This window comes from Triticum urartu, chromosome 3A, assembly GCF_056163025.1.
Source record: "Triticum urartu cultivar PI428250 chromosome 3A, HENAU_Tu73, whole genome shotgun sequence".
Classification (NCBI taxonomy): domain Eukaryota; kingdom Viridiplantae; phylum Streptophyta; class Magnoliopsida; order Poales; family Poaceae; genus Triticum; species Triticum urartu.
The window spans coordinates 203,137,010-203,157,525 of NC_141875.1; the positions used below are offsets into that span (position 1 = coordinate 203,137,010).

Below are 20,516 nucleotides of genomic sequence, written 5' to 3' on the forward strand. Positions count from 1 at the left end.
TTAGTAGGTTTCAATGTGTTGGGGCTGCTAAACTAGAAAAGGAAGGATTTGACTCCCGACTAAAACGAGTGAGGATGTCATGGTAATTAAAGAAAGGATTATACTTAAATTAAATCAGCGAGAGATTATGCCCGGCAAAGAAAGTATGAACATGACTAAATTGCATCATATTTTTTATGTTCATTTTGTAGAAGGATGTTGGGTTGCAGCATGTTCTTCATAGTGAATCCGGTGCTGTGGGACATTATACTCGCACAAAGCATCAATTTTACCGTTGCAACGCACGGGAATATGTCCTAGTAATACACATAATCCATATTGTTATGCACTAGCGCGTGTGCGTGTGAAATAGATGGATTATGATCCTGTACCCAATAAGGTGGATATGTGTGTGCGTTAGAGAGAGAGGGAGAGGGGAAGAGAGAATGAGGAAGAGGGAGGAAGAGAGTGTGTGTGAGAATTTGATGGTAAAAAATGCCCTGTTCAAGAATTTATCCGATTAACCAATTAACTTGCCGATTAATCCCTACTCATAGGGTCTCCGAGTAACCGATTATCCGATAAATCGTCCGATTAATTGATTAAATGGCCGATTAACTTGCCAATTAGCTTATTAATCCTCTACTCACCAGCCGATCGAGCAGCTACCAGTTAACGATTTCCTCAACAATGAAAAAATGTCGCCAATGTCACTTATATGTATGAGAATATTAAATGTAATATTAACATAACTGATATTAAACTCTTAAAGTTAATGTGACCCGTTGCAACGCACAGACGTTTAATCACCTAGTTTTTCATACTCGGTTGAAGATGCTCTTGTATATAATAAAGATCAAAGGCAGGGTCTCATATGAAACAATCACAGCCAAACCGAAGACGACGAAGACGACGAAACGATAGAAAATTCGAAATCAACAGGAGCGCCTCCTCCGAAACCGAAAGCCCCAAACCAGTCCAAACTAGCCGAGCGGCGGCCATCTCAAATCCAAATCCCGCTCCCCGTCTCTCTCTCTCCCCTCTCCGCCCCGCTCCCCATTTCGTCCACTTCTCCGCCCGCCTCAGATCACAAGCCCTAACCTAGCCGGAGACCAGAGGAGGAGCCCTCTTCCTCCTCCCGACCTCCCCCCTCCAGCTGTTGCTGCTCCGCCATGAACAACTTCCACGTCTACGAGGCCATTGGCCGCGGCAAGCACTCGGTAACCCTCCGCCCCCTTCTCCTCCATCTCCGTCGGTCTCGCCCCCTTCTCCGGCCTCGGATCCGCCCGTATCCGGCCGGGGCTGGCTCGAATGCGAGGGATTTCTGATTGTTTCTGTTTTTTTTTTCGGGTGGGGTTGCGGTGCGAAGACTGTCTACAAAGGGCGGAAGAAGAAAACCATCGAGTACTTCGCCGTCAAGAGTGTCGACAAGTCGCAGCGCTCCAAGGTCCTCAACGAGGTGAGCCAGCCCCTCCTCTCACCCCTATCCGAACCCTCTTGACCCCGCCGCGGCCATTTTGGGGGTCTTTGGGGGGTATTTTTGAAATCGAAGGTTGTGCGGGTTTGCATTGGTTTAGGAGCGGCTTCTTGGTCTGGCGACCTGTGTTCACGTGCTGGTGCGTGTATGTCGTGATTCGCATAATTTACTTGATAAAGCTTCCGTGGCTCCAGGTTGAGGCTTGGTACAATGTCAGTATTTGATTAAGTGTTGTTTGCCGAAGCATTTCTGATTTCTGGTTAGTGTTCTGCTTGAGAAATGACGCAGTATGAAGGGGAAACTGCCCCAGGCTAGATGTAACTGTGACTAAGATAACGATAAGCTTGGCGTGCTGTTTTTCTCTTGCCACAAAGTGACACCAATTCTTATTTTTCAAGTGCTGGACAAAAGATGAACTTCCTAATAATTTTGCACATAGTTTGCTTCTCATACCCAATTATAGAAGAGATGTGCCCATGAAGATAAGTTACAACCTGTGCTCACTAATGGATGCTGTTGACCTATCAGCAAGTGCTATTCTTTCATCGGGTTTGTACTTAAGTTTTTGTTATTGTCCCTTCCAAGGACCCGTTTTTCTTTTGGATGTGCCTTTGTCTATCTGAGCAACTGCTCAGGGTAAATATAAAAAAAGGTAGATAAATTGTTACCAGATAGAGAACCATTCTCAAGTTTCGTAAGCATTCTTAGATGTTCTATCATAAGTTTGATCAATGCTTATGCACATAATTTGTTTATTTTTGCTTTGTTCCGTTGTGCCAATGATGCTTTTGAACTTATATTTGCAGGTCCGGATGCTTCATTCTTTAGATCATGCAAATGTCCTGAAATTTTACTCTTGGTAAGTTTTCAGGGATTCGTATTGACTTATTGCTTTGGCCTGTGCTAATTTTCAAGTATAGCCTGACAAGTACTTTGCTATTCTTGTTGAGGTTATCCTTATTGTTCACTTAACACTTGACCACCGTAGTGCATACCATAACTATATCTTGCTTTTCTCCCTAGGTATGAAACTTCAGCACATTTTTGGCTGGTACTGGAATATTGTGTTGGTGGAGACCTCAAGGGCTTGCTTGAGCAGGTATCTTGCTTATCCTTTTAAACAATGCATGTATGTCTCTAATTTGAAGAAGGGAACACAAAGCATCCACTTGCATACGTTTGTAACCGATATATTCTGCAGATATCACAGATAAGTGAGAAAAGCTGCACCTAAAATTTAGGAGCTCGGAATATTTGAACTAGAAGTACAAGGAACAAAACTTTACGTTTCATTAGCTTTTAGGAAAATTCCACATGAAACTTTATATCACAGCTTGCTAATTGCTCTTCTAAGAGGAATAGATGTTTCACACAATCTTGTTGTTGTTGCTATTTATAATTGTGTACCTTCAATCTGACAACTTGAAGTTGTGAATGCTACTAAAACTATTTTTGCTTGAGAAAACTATTTGTCATTACATTGAAGTATGGTCAGCCCGAACCAGCTGCTTTTATGATCTTAATTCTATTTTTTCTTTTATAGCATTTATGGTTTAATACTTTGTGTTCATGCACTGAAGTATGAGCTTTAGTCCCGTTTGTGCTCAGCTTGGAAAAGAATTAGACAATTAACTGTTTCAAGATGGGAAACTGGAGTGCTGCTCTCATTTTCTCCACTTGGAAACACTCAATGCACGCTGCATATTCTTTGGCTCTAAGAAATGCTTGATTTATCTGCTATCCTGATAATGTTGCTCTATTGTTTTTAGTAGTGTATTATATTGTTGCGGCGTAAAGCTTTTGCAAGCCTGTTTTGCCAGTACTTGCCTTTCATCCTAGGCAGGCGACCCACATAATTCTCTGCGGTGATTGTTTGTGTTCCAGAGACCTGTTGTGTGAGTAGATATGCAGACCTTCTTACTATATGTAACATCAGTGAAGACAAAATGCTACCCCATTTTTCTGCTTGCTTGTCATCCTACAAACACGTGTTGATAAGGGCAACCCACACAATTCTCTGTGGTGCTTGTTTGTGTTCCAGAGACCTGTTATATGACATATGCAGACTTTTACTATATGTAACATCAGTGAAGACAAATGCTACCCCATTTTTCTGCTTGCTTTGCCTCTATGTATTCTGTCTCATGTCTATTTTTATGCAGGATAAGAAGCTGCCTGAAAGTGCCATGCATGACCTGGCTTACGATCTTGTCAAAGCCCTCCTGTAAAGTTTCTTTGATAACCTCGTTTCAATATATCTATTGTGTTACGGGTGGACTTTGATTGACTGAAAACATGTTGGGTGTTAGGTTCTTGCATTCACAAGGAATTATATATTGTGATCTGAAGCCATCTAACATCCTACTTGATGAGTTTGGATGCATGAAGGTAATCAGTAGACCACTGTGAAATATGTAAATACAGTAACAGCAAAGGAATAGAAAATTGTTGGGAGCTAACAGTAACTTCCCCTTATTGTTCTAGCTGTGTGATTTTGGATTAGCAAGACGTTTAAAGGACATCGAGAAGACCGACCCTGGAGATGTGAGGTCCCATTTCCTTTTCTTCAAGCATTTCGTTTTGTTCGGTTTTATCTTATTTTAATGATTCCCTTTGGTTTGAACACATGTCCTTTAGGTGCCACAACCTATGAGGGGGACACCATGTTACATGGCTCCTGAGTTGTTCCAAGAGGGAGGGGTCCACTCATATGCTTCTGATTTCTGGGCTCTTGGTTGTGTGCTATACGAATGCTATGTAGGAAGACCTCCTTTCGTGGGCCGTGAATTTACCCAGTTAGTCAAATCCATACTTTCAGAGCCTGCACCACCTTTACCTGATAATTCGTCAAGGTCTTTTCAGAATCTGATCAACTGCTTACTCATGAAAGACCCAGCTGAAAGACTACAGTGGTCTGAACTCTGTGCACACAACTTCTGGAGAAACAGTATGCCAATGATTCCGTTACCTCCTCAACCTGCCTTCGACAACATGGTTGGACTTCCCACTACACCATATCTAGCTGAGCGAAATGGGGATAAACCCTCCAGACAGCTGACGCCACCCAAGACTCGTGAACACCTACGCAAGAAAGATGAAAATTCTGCCAAGATGTTCACGACCCCTGTTAAGAATGTGCTAACTGGTAAGAAAAATAATGCAAAACCTTGTAAGGCTGATGGTTTGAAGGGTGTAAATGTCCTTAGAATGTCTCGCATAGCTAAGAAAAATTTGCAAAGGGAAAAAGACAAGGAGAACTACAGGCGTCCTCCCACAGAAACAGACGAAAATGAGGCTGAAGTTAAGATAGAAAATAATGACATGGAGCTTGATTTTGGTGAAAATCCAGAAGGCGATGCACCTGATGATAATGATGGATCAGATAATGTTGGATCCACAGCAGATGAAAAGCATACGACCGAAGGAACTGATGGAAATGAAGAGAACTGCATAAATCAGGTGGATATGCTCACGGATGAGTGTTCTGTTAAGCCTGATACCATGTTGAAAGCTGAGCAGAACTGCTCAGAGAATCCTGATGTGGTGGCCACTCCACCTAGTTTCTGTATGAGGAAAGCACGTCCGAAGATAACTTCTGGTGCTGCAACGGGTTCTGAGCCGTCTAACATCTTTGAAGCATTCTGGCATCCAACAGATCTTGCTGTTAAACCAGTTATGCCCAGTAAAAAAGGAGATAAAGCTACTGAGACTGTCACTGTGCTTCCTTTTGAAGCTCTCCCTGCTGCTGATTACATCAGGTTACCACGAGAACAGATGAATGCATTCCATAGCCAGATAATTCAGAGTTTGAGTGGATCTTTTCAGGTTTCAGAAAAACAGAATATCATCAGATACCTGGAGTTGCTAAGCATGAACTCTGATGCTGCAAATATAATCACTAATGGCCCAATTATGTCATTGCTTATAAAAATGCTTCGACTATCAAAAACTTCAGTCTTGCGTGTCCAGGTTGCTTCACTTATGGGACTGTTGATACGCTACTCCACTATCCTTGATGCAGAGCTAGCTAGTTCAGGAATTGTTAATGCCTTGTCAGATGGCTTAAGGGACCGGCATGATAAACTGAGGAGATTCTGTATGGCAACACTTGGAGAATTACTGTTCTACATATCAACTCAATCTGATCAGGATAGCAAAGAAAGCAATGCCCAGGAATCTCCTATGAAGGACAACAAAGCTGGTGCTTTGTGGCAGGTTAGAAACTCCAAATGAAAAATATGCTCTACATGTTTATTTGCATGTCAGTGGTTGATTTACCTGGACTTACCTTCTAGTATTACCCTATACTGCATCACGTTGTGAAAAGAAAAGTTGTGGCGGTAAGATACTGGAAATTAGATTCCAACATCTTTAGTACAGTAGTTGATACTGATTCTTCTATAGGAGCATATTCCCTTTGCCCACCGTAATGTACTGAAGTAGAAATTTATTAGAAGTTGAAACTGTATTAACTGCAAGAACTAAATCCACACATAAACATAAACCAGTGTATAGCCCACACTAGATATTTTAGTGAGTTTTTTTTTTGAGAATTTAGTTAAGTAGAAATTTATTAGAAGTTGAAAGTATATTAGTGAGTTTATTTTGAAATATTTTTAGATAAAGTTTGCGTTTTAGACATAGAGTTGCAAAGTTCATATGTTGTTGAAGTGCATAAACAAATTGAAATGGTAAATTTTGGTACATTAGTGTTCTAGCATAGTTAAGGCAATTACAATGGTCACATCTTTTGGGAAGTTAATAAGAAGACATTATTTTAAGGGGTGTTTCTTTCCACGAAGAGACATTTTTTCACCAAGGGACATGTTTTCCATAAGAAGACATTCATTCACCAAGGGATGTGCCTTTCAACTAAAGGACATGACTGTTCGTAGGCCCTGTTAGAGTTATAATATAAGTCATGTACCCCTTTGTATTTATCCCATTGTATAAGGGGTTTCCTGCATATGTTCCACACCTGTACATGTATATATATCGGCCTATGGCCTCATGGGAATACAAGTTGCATATTTCCTAACATGGTATTAGAGCTAGGTCAATTTTTTGCACGCTGCAACTCGTGCTGTTGATCCACCTCGCTATGGCCGCCGCGACTACCCTATCTGTGGCCGCCGCTCCTTTTTCTCTATCACCGCTGCCTCTCTGCGCCTGCTGATCCCCCCGCAGGTCAATCCCAGCCGGCGCGTGTCCCCTCATCCAGCCCGCTCGTGGTCCATCCCAGCCAGCGCGCAGGTCAATCCCACGCGCTCCTCTGGCCCCGATCGAGCCGACCGACTGCTGCTGCTCTCCGCCGCCAGGAGTGCCGCCCGTCGCCGATCTTCGCTGTCCTCGCGCCCTCGTCAGATTCTGCCGCCAGCCGCCGTTCCGTTTCATCCGCTCCTGTGATTCAGATCGAAGTTGTCACCTTCCGTCAGTCCAGATCAAGCAGCCGCCGCTCCAGTCTTCTTGTTGCATGCAAGCTGCTGCAGATCGAGACTCCTATAGTCTGCCTCAGAAAAAAAAGAAAAAAAAAGAAAAAAAACAGGCATGATGTCTCAGTCCTCGGGTTATGTTGCTGTCCCTCGCTGTCCGGTGATCTTCGATGGTACTAACTACACTGAGTTCACTGGCTTCATGCGCATTCACATGCGTGGCATCCGTCTCTGGGGTGTTCTTTCTGGCGAGGTCTGTTGTCCGCCACGTCCGGTTCCTCCGGTGGCTCCTATTCCGCCGACTCCACCGGTTCTTCCTCCGGATGCTAATCAGGCCGCCAAGGATGCGGCTAAGCTTGCTGATGAGGCTGCTGATCGTGCTTATGATGAGAGGGTTTTGGCTTATGAGGAGGCTCTTCAGACGTATCATGGTGCTCTGTCTGTTTACACCCAGTGGCTTGATGATGATGCTCGTGCTGCAGCTGTTCTCACTGCTAGTGTTTTGCCTCAGTTTGCTTCTGAGTTTCTGGGTCTTCCTACTGTCTTTGAGATGTGGACCCGTCTTCGTCAGCGCTATCAGCCCTCTGGTGATGCCTTATACCTTTCTGTGGTCTGTCAGGAGCATGCTCTTCAGCAGGGTGACTCTACTGTTGATGACTTCTATGCACAGAGTTCTGCTATCTGGCGCCAGCTTGATTCTCTCCGCAGTGCTGGTTGTCGTACCTGCCCTTGTTGCCAGGCTGTCCAGGCCAATTTGGAGTTTCATCGCGTCTATGAGTTCCTGTCTCGGCTCCGTAAGGAGTTTGAGCCCCGGCGTGCTCAGTTGTTTGCTCGTGGCCGTATTTCTCTCATGGAGGCGCTTTCTGAGATTTGTGCTGAGGAGACTCGCTTACGTGGTGCTGGTTTGCTGGAGGTTCCCTCTGTGCTCGCTACTCGTGCTCCTACGCCACCTGCTGCACCGACCCCTTCTCGCTCGAGTGCTCCGCCGCTCTTGCCCACTCCTTCTGGAGGCTCAGGTCGCCCCCGTCCACATTGCGACTATTGCAACAATGATGGTCATCTTGAGTCTCAGTGCTACACGAAGAAGAAACACCTGCGCAAGGCGCGATCATCATCTTCAGGGACTTCGTCATCTACCTCGACAGCTTCAGCCATTGCTTTGACTGACCAGGATATTTTGAAACTTAAGCGTCTGCTTGCGGCTTCAGGTTATTCCTCGACGGGTACTGCTGGTTCTGTGACTGATACTTCCCGCACTGAGCAATCACCCTCTACACAGTCAGGTACATCCCCATGGGTTCTGGACTCTGGAGCTTCTTTTCATATGTCTTCTCATTCTTCCACTTTGTCCTCTCTTCGATCACTGGATTCTCCTGTTCATGTCTTCACTGCTGATGGTACTCCACTTTCTGTTGCTAGTAGAGGCAATCTTACCACTCCTTATTCTGTTCCTGATGTTGCTCATGTTCCTCGACTTACCATGAATCTGTTTTCTGCTGGTCAACTTACTGATTCTGGTTGTCGCGTCATCCTTGACGTTGACTCTTGTTCTGTCCAGGACCGTCGCATGCACACTCTGGTTGGGGCTGGCCCTCGCCGCCGTGATTCTCAGGGTCTTTGGGAGTTGGACTGGCTTCATGTTCCTTCCGCTGCCACCACCATCGCCAGTTCTTCCGCTTCTGTCGCCTCCGTTACTGGTTCCTTCCAGCAGTGGCATCATCGACTTGGTCATCTGTGTGGTTCTCGGTTGTCTTCTTTAGTTCGTCGAGGTCTTCTGGGGTCTGTCTCAGGAGATGTCTCTTTAGAGTGTCAGGGTTGTCGTCTTGGCAAGCAGATTCAGTTACCATATTCACATAGTGAGTCAGTGTCCAAGCGTCCTTTCGATTTAGTCCATTCTGATGTATGGGGTCTGGCCCCTTTCGCTTCGAAAGGTGGTCATAAATACTATATTATTTTCATAGATGATTTCTCTCGTTACACATGGCTTTATTTCATGACTTCTCGTTCTGAGGTGTTGTCTATTTATAAGCATTTTGCTGCCATGGTTCATACTCAGTTCTCTTCACCCATTCGTGTTTTTCGTGCTGACTCCGCTGGCGAGTATATCTCTAAGATGTTCCGTGGTGTTCTTGCTGAGCAAGGGACTCTCTCTCAATTCTCTTGTCCTGGTGCTCATGCTCAGAATGGTGTGGCTGAGCGAAAGCATCGACATCTTCTTGAGACGGCTCGTGCATTGATGATTGCTGCCTCTCTCCCGCCTCATTTTTGGGCTGAGGCCGTCTCCACATCCACCTATCTTATCAATATACAGCCTTCCGCTGCTCTACAGGGTGGTGTTCCTTTCGAGCGACTTTTTGATCGTTCTCCCGATTATTCGATGCTTCGCTCGTTTGGTTGTGTTTGCTATGTTCTTCTTGCCCCTCGCGAACGCACCAAACTGACCGCTCAGTCTGTTGAGTGTGTCTTCTTAGGCTACAGTGATGAGCATAAGGGCTATCGTTGTTGGGATCCTATCGGTCGTCGGATGCGTATCTCTTGAGACGTGACTTTTGATGAGTCTCGTCCCTTCTACCCACGCCCATCTTCCTCGACTTTTTCAGTGCATGATATCTCTTTCCTCACTTTTTCTGACTCACCTATCACCCCTGTCGAGCCTGTACCTCTTCGTTCCACTTCCTCTCCTTCTCCACCTCTAGTTGATTTGCAGCCACCATCCTCCCCGGTCTCCTCGCCTAGCATGTCACCGGGTTCTCCACCTTCATCTCCGGTGACTTCCTCCTCGGTCTCCTCTCCCAGCATGTCACCGGATTCTACACCTTCATCTCCGGTGACTTCTTCGTCGCCACCCCCCGATTCTACCTTGACGATTCCTCTTTCTATTATTCCATCTTTTCCTCAGCATTACACTCGTCGTCCACGACCAGTCGATGCCTCTGTGGATGAGTCGTCATCTTCCTCTCAGCCTACTTATGGCTTGCGTTCTCGTCCTCGTCCGCCTGTTAATCGCTTTGGATTTCCCACCGCTGGTGCTGCTGTTCTTGAGCCGACTTCTTACCGTCAGGCTGTTGTTCATCCTGAATGGCAGTTTGCGATGGCAGAGGAGATTGCTGCTCTTGAACGCATTGGTACCTGGGATCTTGTTTCTCTTCCTCCCGGAGTCCGTCCGATCACTTGTAAGTGGGTCTACAAGGTTAAGACTCGCTCCGATGGTTTTCTTGAGCGTCACAAAGCTCGTCTTGTGACTCGTGGTTTTCAGCAGGAGCACGATCGTGATTATGATGAGACTTTTGCTCCTGTGGCCCATATGACCACTGTTCGTACACTTCTTGCCGTTGCCTCTGCACGCCACTGGTCTATATCTCAGCTTGATGTTAAGAATGCCTTTCTTAATGGTGAGCTGCGTGAGGAGGTGTACATGCAGCCACCACCTGGGTATTCTGTTCCTGATGGCATGGTATGTCGTCTTCGTCGCTCTCTCTATGGCCTTAAGCAAGCCCCCCGCGCCTGGTTTGAGTGCTTTGCCTCTGTGATCACTGCTGCTGGTTTATCAGCAAGTGCTCATGATCCAGCATTGTTTATTCACCTTTCTCCTCGTGGTCGGACTCTTCTTCTTCTCTATGTTGATGACATGATCATCACGGGGGATGACCCCGAGTATATTGCCTTTGTAAAGGCCCGTCTTAGTGCGCAGTTTCTTATGTCTGATCTTGGACCTCTTCGCTACTTTCTTGGGATTGAAGTCTCTTCTACCTCTGATGGCTTTTTTATATCCCAGGAAAAGTATATCCAGGATCTTCTTGCTCGTGCTGCTCTTACTGACGAGCGCGTTGTTGAGACTCCTATGGAGCTCAATGTTCACCTCCGTGCTACTGATGGTGCTCCTCTTCCTGACCCGACGCGTTATCGTCATCTTGTTGGCAGTCTTGTCTATCTAGCTATCACTCGTCCGGACATCTCTTATCCGGTTCATATTCTGAGTCAGTTTGTCTCTGCTCCCACCTCGGTTCACTATAGTCATCTCCTTCGTGTTCTCCAATATCTTCGAGGCACGATCTCTCACCGTCTATTCTTTCCTCGCTCCAGTTCTTTACAGCTTCAGGCCTATTCGGATGCTACGTGGGCTAGTGATCCTTCAGATCGCCGTTCACTTTCTGCTTACTGTGTTTTTCTTGGTGGTTCTCTCATTGCCTGGAAGACGAAGAAACAGCTTGCAGTTTCCCGTTCGAGTGCCGAGGCTGAGTTGCGAGCAATGGCTCTTTTGACGGCAGAGGTGACTTGGTTACGGTGGTTACTTCAGGATTTTGGTGTTTCTGTCACTACACCGACTCTGCTCTTATCTGACAGTACAGGTGCTATCAGCATTGCGCGTGATCCTGTGAAGCATGAGCTCACCAAGCATATTGGTGTTGATGCTTTCTATGTGCGCGCTGGTGTGCAGGATCAGGTTATTGCTCTTCAGTATGTGCCTTCTGAGTTACAGTTGGCGGATTTCCTGACGAAGGCCCAGACTAGAGCACAACATGGCTTTTATCTCTCCAAACTCAGTGTTGTTCATCCACCATGAGTTTGAGGGGGGGGGTGTTAGAGTTATAATATAAGTCATGTACCCCTTTGTATTTATCCCGTTGTATAAGGGGTTTCCTGCATATGTTCCACACCTGTACATGTATATATATCGGCCTATGGCCTCATGGGAATACAAGTTGCATATTTCCTAACAGGCCCAACTGTTAAGATCTAAGACTTGATTGATCCTCAATATAATCCAACGACTGCAATTTCAGGGGTGATGTGGCTTAACGTGGATGCTGCATTAGGAGTATGTTCTAGATTAAAGAGGGAAGGGATATGCCTAGATAGTAGATATCGACTTCACGTTCCAATACATATTCTTTTCTTTATTCATGTGTCTAGGCACAAGTCTATTATGAACGTGTGCGTTGAGCTTTTGCAGTTATTATAAGTACATAAAAGAGTATGTATTGGAACATGAAGATATATAACATATGTAAATATCTTAGTTGTATGTGGTCATGTAGTGTAGATATACATATGAATGGCTCCTTCCTTATTTGCAGCTACAGATTCAAAGTACTGTCTTCTCGTGATTTAACTTGGCAAACTTTGCAGGTTCCTAGTTCTGTAATCGCACTAGTGTCATCTATCTTGCGTAAAGGGGAAGATGATCTAGCCCAGCTTTATGCCTTACGGACAATTGATAATATATGTAGCCAAGGAACAGATTGGACATCACGGTTTGCTTCCCAAGATGTAATTGGTCATCTTTGCTACATCTATAAAGCAACTGGGAAGCAAGAGAATACAAGGCTTATTGCAATTTCTTGTTTGAGCCGCCTAGCTCGATTCAGTTCGTCATGTACTCATTTAATACTGGAGAAGCTAACATTTAAGGATATTGCATGCACACTCCTTAAGGGCAATCCACGTGAGCAACAGATAAGTCTGAATCTTCTGAACTCGGCATTAGGGAACAGTCATATCATACCAAATATGAGCCGCTATATTCTGTCATTAACTGAGGAGAAACAGTTGGTCCCTGCACTTATTTCTCTGATAGAACAGGGAACTGACATTCTGCGTGGGAAAGCCCTTCTATTTGTTGCTCTTCTTTGCAAGAACAGTCGAAGGTGGCTTCCGCAATTCTTTTGCAATGCAAAGCTACTATCAGCAGTCGATAGATTGGGAAAGGAGAAGGATGGTTTCATTCATCAATGTACAGAAGCATTTGTTCAGTTAGTTGCTTCGTTGGTCCCAGGCATTCTTGACACTGTATCCAGTGATATACAGCAGGTCATGGGTGGCAAACGTCATGGACCTATTACTGCTTTAACTGGACGTGCTCATCCAAAGAGCACAATTCATTTGTTCCCTGTCATCCTTCATCTTCTTGGGAGTGTATCCTTCAATCACAGAGTTGTGACAAGTCAAGTATTGCTCCAGTTGGCTAATCTTATGAAGATATTGGAGACACCATTTCAGGTATGGCCTGTAACTATCTGGACCCAACCTGATGAGAAAATACGGAGACCATTCATTATATATTTGTACTGCAATGTCTAAAATAAACTCGTCCTAGAGTTATTGTTGTCTTGCCTTAACAGTCTTTGCATTACGCAATGTGTTCACTAAACTCCTGTCTTTTGTGATAATTTGTGTACACTTTATTGTACTTCCAGGCTCGGGATGATTTCCAAATGACATTGCTGAGGGTTCTTGAGGCAGCTACGGAGGAGCCTTCTGTTATACTTAGGGAACACAAAATATTCACAAGTCGATTCCTTCCAAGCTTATCCATCTTATACAAGGGCAATAAAGATTGTGATGCCAGATTCCTGTGTTTGAAGATACTGTCTGATGTGATGATTGTGATCTTCAGCGATTCTTCATTGACTGCAGATGAACAATGTTTAGCTGACCTGAAAACAATCTCTCACAAATATTTTCTCCCAATGTACCCTTCATTTGCAGAGGATGAAGATCCAATACCTATGTATGCACAGAAACTTCTAGTAATGCTGATGGAACATGATTGTGTTAAGGTATCTGATATCCTGAATGAAGCGACAGTATCCCAGTGCTTTGAATTCTTGCTTGGAGATCTTTCAAATGCAAACGTAAGCAATGTCAAGCTTTGTTTTGCTCTGGCATCTGCTCCCGACATGGACTCCAATATCCTTTCGCAGCTTCAGGTTGTCAGAAGAATAGGGAATCTACTTGAGTTTGTGACTGCCAAAGATATGGATGATTTTCTGGAACCAACCTTGGAACTGTGCAGAGCTTTCATTATCCGTGGCACCGGCAGCAACAGAAGTATCGTCCTCAGCAAAGAACCTGCACTCCTTGTTGATAGCGCCTTCAGCATGAGCATTGCTGTTGATCAACAATCTTGCATCATGGACATATGCGACCTTGGTGGCAGTATGGCTATATTTCTGGAGGTGGTTGGAAATTCAGATCCACGGATAAGCGATTTGGCGTCAGATTGCGTGGTGTTGCTGCTCAAGGCAGCACCTCGAGAGGCCACAATGGGCCTGCTGACAAATCTTCCTAAGCTGAGCGCTCTTCTGGACTCGTTGAAGCATGGCGCCCCCTTGCCGCTGACTCGCCTGCTATACAGCCTAGCATTCTCTTGTAGGCAATACCTAACCCAAGGAATGATACTCTCAATATCAGTGCCAGCTCTGATGCGAGTAGAAGCGCTTGTGTCGTCTTTCAAGGGCTCACAGGATAGCTGTCTTGCTGATGCTGCTTCGTGTGTGGGTGCCGAACTGCAGCGCCTACCTCGCTGTGGTTGAGCAGAGATGTGGTGAAGGAACCCGTCAGTTGGCTGCCATTGCATAAGTGATCTTAATAGGAGGGTCTTGGCTCGGCTTGGTATCTCTGGCGCCAAGAGTATGAGCAGGGCCATTGCCTCAGTTGCTACTGTCTGGCACGGGAGTGCTGTCCGTGCGCAGGACACCGTTACATGTTATGTAATCTTTATCCGCGATGATATGGGGCTGCTGTATATGGTACTTTTGGCCAAATCTGTATTCGCCTTGCCAGTTTTGGTTGGCATGTAGGTTTTCAGTTTCATGTAATTCCCTAGTTGCGCATCATGATCATGTATACAACAATACATTTGTCTTATTTCTGTTACCAAGCAAGTGGTGGAAATTTCCATTGTTCAGATCGCTACGAAGTCCGTATAAGCAACTTTTGCTTCAGTGTCTATAATGAAGCATGCAATTTATCTCTTGTTGGGTTTTGCTGCGGGCCCAGGTAGGCAATAACACACGATGAGGCCAAAAGAGTTCAGTTTCCATGATTGATCATTTGTTGGCATTGGCTTCCCCTGCGTGCGCATAGTGGAGCAGAGGCGACGAATAGTTCAGACTTTGACCACGTCCTTGTGGCCAGTCAATCTCTTCTTGTAATCATTACCTTTCGGCTCTCCGGGGGTGTTATCCCACGCGGTTCACATGATGTGGACGCATCACAACAATCAAAGTCATTACCGAACACGGTGTTTGTCCTGTACCCCACCCGACTTGGCAATAAATCTTTTTTTTTTGCGAATGACTTGGCAATAGCTCTCGTTCACAGAATTAAAGAGGGAATGCGTTTTTCCTAAAAGGAAGAGATAGAGGACGGCTCCTTTTCTTTTTGTCTTCCGGGAAGAGACGACGACTTAACAGATGCACGTCCTTATCTTGTCCAAGGAAATTTCGGCATTTCTTCTTCTTCTTCTTCTTCTTCTTCTTCTTTTTCTTCTTCTAAAAATACACACAAGCATGCGTATCACATATTAGAGGAGAGAATAAAACACCCAATAGCACGCTCATGATCGAGCGTGTGGATACAACTAATCCACTATGCAGTTAAGGCTCACCGAGAACGAGCGCCATATCATCATCCGAGCTTTTGACATGCGTCGCCGTGCACTTACCATGGTTGTTGGTTGATCCTCATCCCCGAAGCTACGCCTAAATCCACCAGGATTGCCAAAAATACCTCCACGTCTAGCTCCCATAGATCGAGGAAAACCATAACATCATCCGTGAAGATCAATAGTCTTTGGAACACGGCGGCACGGTGGCCTCTGAGAGTGTGCCGGACCGGTGTGTACCCCAAACCCGACAATGTGGCTTGGTTGGGGCCTCCGGCTTTAGATGTTAAGCTATGGTGTGAGGTCTGTTTGGTATTCAGCTCGGACTATCGGCATTCCTTCATCACATGGATAGCCGTAGCGACAGATTGCCAAGATGGTGACTTTAGACGTACTGATGTATTACTTTGTAAGATCTTTGTGAATAGTTAATAAAGTAGTTGCATGTATCGTCCAGATGCAGAGGCCGGGGGTCTTCCTCCTTTTCTAGAAAAAATAGTCTTCGGAACAAGGTCGGCTTAACAAACGGTCCAACAACCCCACATGAAAGCATGAGCGAACATGCGATGCGAAATTTCCATGGCCAAGATGAATACCATCGCTAACAAGGGTCTCCCTGCCGCAATCCACGCCTATTTTTTTAGAACAACCCCGGGGGGGGGGGGGGGGTGGGGTGGGGTGTTGGTAAGACACAAATGGCTTCTGGACAATGAACCCACACCCAGCCTCTACATAAGGATGCACACATCCACACTAACGCACGCACACGAAAACACGTTGGCAAATAACAAAGTCACATGGGATCAAAGTTATGCGGAGATGAGAAAAAAAATCAAAGCGATTAGATCTGCAATCGGCAAACTATAACAATGAGCATATCCACACCAATCATCTCACGACATCACACATACGACGAGATTCCTCAATAGCAATGCCTTTAGAAAGGGAGCGAAAGTGTGTTTCTCACCGGATCCAACCAAGGCATATTAGTGACATGATATAGTATTAAACTGGATGATACACCGCGCGTTGGTGTGGGAACCTTGCTAAAATAATGAAAATAGTTGCTACATAAACATTTAAAACTAACAAAAATCACATAAGCTTAAAACAATATGAAGCGTATATTGTAGCAAAGAAAAGTCATTTTTAACAAAATGGGAAGGATGAACTCTAATAAAAAATTAAATTTATGACTAACATGCATGAATTGATGATGTGACAGCATTGCATGCATAGAATTTAATGCAAACGTAATTTATGGCTCACATGCATAAGTTGCTTATGTGACATGGTTGCATGGCTAGAAAAAATAGGTAGTGGGTTGTAGCTATTTAGAAAAAGAAGATGGAGAAAGAGCTGATGACTATGTTATCATCATATAACGCTTCCTAACAAAAAATGAGTCTACGAGCTAATAAATAAAATCATACTCCCTCCTTCCATCTATATAGGGCCTAATACGTTTTTCAAAACTAACTTTGATCAAATGTTATAGCAATAATATATGACATGCAACTTACACAAAGCATACAGTCAAATTCGTATGTGAAAGAAGCTTTCAATGATATAATTTTCATATTATGCATGTCATGTACTATTAATTTTATCAATAGTCAAAGACGGTCTTAAAAAATACATTAGGCCCTATATAGATAGAAGGAGGGAGTATATGACACTACCTATATGTTACTTTGCACTATAAAGATAGTAACATAAACTAGTGTTATATATTACATGAGACATGAGCCTTTCTAAGAAACATGTACTCCCTCCGGTTCTTTTTACTCAGCGTATTAGATTTATGACAAGATAAAGTTTGATTAAATTTATATTGAAAAATATTAACATCTATAATACCAAATATAGATACTATGAAACCACATTTATAAGGGCATCTCCAACGCGGGCGCTAGCCCCGGACGCCAGGATTGATTCCCCAGCCGTTACGGTCATATCCTAATTCATCCTAGGATTTTATCTGGCATCGATGCCTACTGAGTCGGCGGGCGCCAGCGGAAGATTCAACGTACCAATAAAAGGAAAAATCTGCACAAACGCCCATCAGATCGTTCTTTGCGTTGGAACGTGAGGCGCTAACAAAGCCACCAGATTAAAATATTATTTACTTCTATATTTTAAGCGGCGCTTTGCATTGGACATGCTATAATGAATCTAACAATATTGATTTGGCTCCCTTGAGAAACTGCATTTCAAAAACGACCTCCAATGCATTTAGATATCTTCGTTGCGACTTGCAAACCCCCACACGACTTGTCTATAGCTCTCGTTCACAGAATTAAAGAGGGAATGTGTTTTTCCTAAAAGGAAGAGATAGAGGACGGCTCCTTTTATTTTTGTCTTTGGGCACGAGACGACGACTCAGCAGGTGCATGTCGTTATCTTACCCAAGGAATTTTCGACATTTCTTCTTCTTCTGAAAATACATACTCCCTCCGTCCCAAAATATAAAAACGTTTTTTACATTATATTAGTGTCAAAAATGTTCTTATATTATGGGACGGAGAGAGTACAAACTTGCATATCACATGTTAAAAAACAAAGAATAACCCCGCAAAAAAAAGAGAACAAAACACCCAGCCTGCGGATACGAACTATTCCACTGTGCAGCCAAGGCTTGCCGAGACGAGCGCCATAATATCATCTGAGGTTTTGACCGGCATCACCGTGCACTTATCATGGTTCTTCCTCATCCCGGAAACTATGTCTAAATCCACCAGGATTGCCAAAAATACCTTCACGTCTAGGTCTAGCTCCTACAGATTGAGAAACACCATGACATCATCCGCAAAGATCGATAGTCTTTGGCACAAGCTCAACTTATCCAACAGGCCAACAACCCCACATGGAAGTGTGAGCCAATATGCGATGCAAAACTTCCATGACCAAGATGAATAGCATTGCCGACAAGGGTCGGCCTGCCGCAATCCACATCTATTATTTTCTTTTTTGGAACAACCCTCAAGTTTTATTGCATGGTGTCAATAAGAATACAAGCCGGGGGGCGAGAATACAAACACGAACACACACTTTGTCTCTTCATAATAGGATGTACACAACCAATACTAACACACACACATAAAACACGGGAGAATATCACATGATACCAACACTTATATGCTCCCATGATACCAATTTAAAAAAAATCAAATTTAAGCGTGTCAAAAAATTCCAAAAAAATCATAGATGTTCTCAACATACGTGTCTACAAGCCCTAAAAAATTCAGATCCAAATTCAAATTGTGCAATGAGAAACAAAAAAGACAAATTCAGCATGAATAGTGTCAATAAAGACAAAACATGAATAGTGTAAAAATACATTATTCCCAACAGATTTGTCTTTTTTGTTTCTCAATGTGTATATCGAATTTGGATCTGAATTTTTTAGGGCTTGTAGACACATATGTTGAGAACATCTATGATTTTTTCGGAATTTTTGACACGTTTAAATTTGAATTTTTTGAATTGGTATCATGGGAGCATAGAAGTGTTGGCAAATAACAAAGTCACATAAGACCAAAGTTATGCGTATGTGAGGAAAAAAAATAAAGCAATTAGATCCACAATTGGAAAAACTACAATAATGACCATATCCACACCAACCATCTCATGACACTACTAAAGAAAACCCTATAGGCATGCGCTTAATAGTGGCGCGGGCTAAGGGACCTGTGTTGCTATTAGTTAGTACTTAGTACTAGTGCGGGGTCAGACACTGACCTACAGGTAGAGAATAGTAGTAGCGCGGCTTGTGAAACCCGGCGTTACTACTAAGTGTGCCCCACGCTACCCCCCGGGCCAGGCGATAGTAGCAGTGCTGGGTATAAGACCCGTGCCAGGTATATGCTATCACACAGACGATGAGGTTCTTCAACAACAATGCCTTCAGAAAGGGAGCGACACTCAAGTGTGTCCGTCACCGGATCCAACCAAGGCATATTAGTGATATGACATAGTATTGAACTAGATACTGCCTTGCGCGTTGCTGTGGGAACCTTGCTAAAATAATGCAAAAATAGTTGCTATAAAAATATATAAGACTAGTGGAAATCACATAATCTTAAAACAATATGAAGTGTATAAAGAGAGAGAAAAAAATACAGCTAAAAAATGTTGGCTAACAAAATGTGAAGGATGAACTCTAATAGAAAAATAAACTTATGACTAACATGCATGAATTGATGATGTGGCAGCATTGCATGCATAGTCTAATGCAAATGTAATTTATGGCTTGCATGCATAAGTTGTTTATGTGACATGGTTGCGTGGCTAAAAAGGAAACGGGTAATAGGTTGTAGCTACTTAGAAAAACTAGTTAATTTCCCCGCGCGTTGCCGCGGGAATATATAAAGATTAGTTACATATGACATATATTTCAAAAGCTCTAAATTTAACATATAAATATTCCGTACTTGCATTCTGTGTAAATCATGGCATTTCACAACCTTTAGGAAGTAAATAAATTAAATAATTATCTAATCTACCACATATGTCCAGTGACAAAAATAAATATATTATAATGGTTTGCGTGGGCTGGAAAAAATGTTAGTGTATGGTGAAGTGGGATGCTTGCATATTGAGAGAATTAGTGATAATGAAATAAGGTTTGTAGGGGCTAAAAAATATTGTTAGTGGATGCTGACGTGGCACACTTGATGAGATGGATGGTTTGCATGTTGAAAGAATTAGAAGTAGTGGGGATCAACTATTTATGTATTATAGATAAGACGAAGAAAAAGATGATGGTTATGTTACCATGATGTAACACTTTTCAACAAAAATAAATCTACAAATTAATAAATGAAGTCATATATGATACTACTTACATGTTACTTTGCACTACTAGTGTAATACAAACCTTTCTGATAAACATGTAAATGATTGTTTTTGTTCGTCCGCGCGTAGGGCGAAGGGCTCGCTAGGCGGAGATGGCACCTGCATGGACCCTCCACTCGCTGACCCAGCCCAGGCGCCATGGCCAGGCCTAGCGTTGTGCTGGTCGGCAGGGCGGAGGGTCGGAGACGATGTCGCCGTACTCAAATTTTAGTGTAGCGACTACGCCTCGTGTGTTCGCATAAACGATGATGTACGTATGTGTACATCATCCATCTAATCTAAATCACGAAAAGAAACGAGGGTAGACGGAGTCATTCCAGGACGAGAGATGATGGTCCAGAATAATAAAGATGGTCCTGGAAAAATACCTTTACTTACCAAA

General features: G+C 43.7%; 1 protein-coding gene and 1 pseudogene across 1 annotated transcript; both read left to right on the forward strand.

The window, feature by feature from the left end:
* The first annotated feature begins 864 nt into the window (after nt 1–864).
* On the forward strand, nt 865–14,578 carry LOC125543573 (serine/threonine-protein kinase RUNKEL). The gene is made up of 10 exons (XM_048706946.2): nt 865–1,199; nt 1,349–1,438; nt 2,263–2,315; nt 2,480–2,555; nt 3,619–3,680; nt 3,766–3,844; nt 3,941–4,000; nt 4,094–5,671; nt 12,019–12,888; nt 13,086–14,578. The coding sequence occupies exons 1-10, from the start codon at nt 1,152–1,154 to the stop codon at nt 14,202–14,204; spliced, it is 4,035 nt and encodes a 1,344-aa protein (XP_048562903.2). The 5' UTR covers nt 865–1,151; the 3' UTR covers nt 14,205–14,578.
* Nucleotides 5,682–8,275, forward strand: LOC147979197 (uncharacterized; annotated as a pseudogene).
* Nucleotides 14,579–20,516: the final 5,938 nt, after the last annotated feature.

Bases quoted from the DNA above. Each gene is read 5' to 3' on its own strand.
- LOC125543573 (XM_048706946.2), top strand. From the start codon at position 1,152: ATGAACAACTTCCACGTCTACGAGGCCATTGGCCGCGGCAAGCACTCG. The intron at 1,439-2,262 runs GTGAGCCAGCCC...TTATATTTGCAG, and splicing joins GCTCCAAGGTCCTCAACGAG to GTCCGGATGCTTCATTCTTT. The intron at 5,672-12,018 runs GTTAGAAACTCC...CAAACTTTGCAG, and splicing joins AAGCTGGTGCTTTGTGGCAG to GTTCCTAGTTCTGTAATCGC.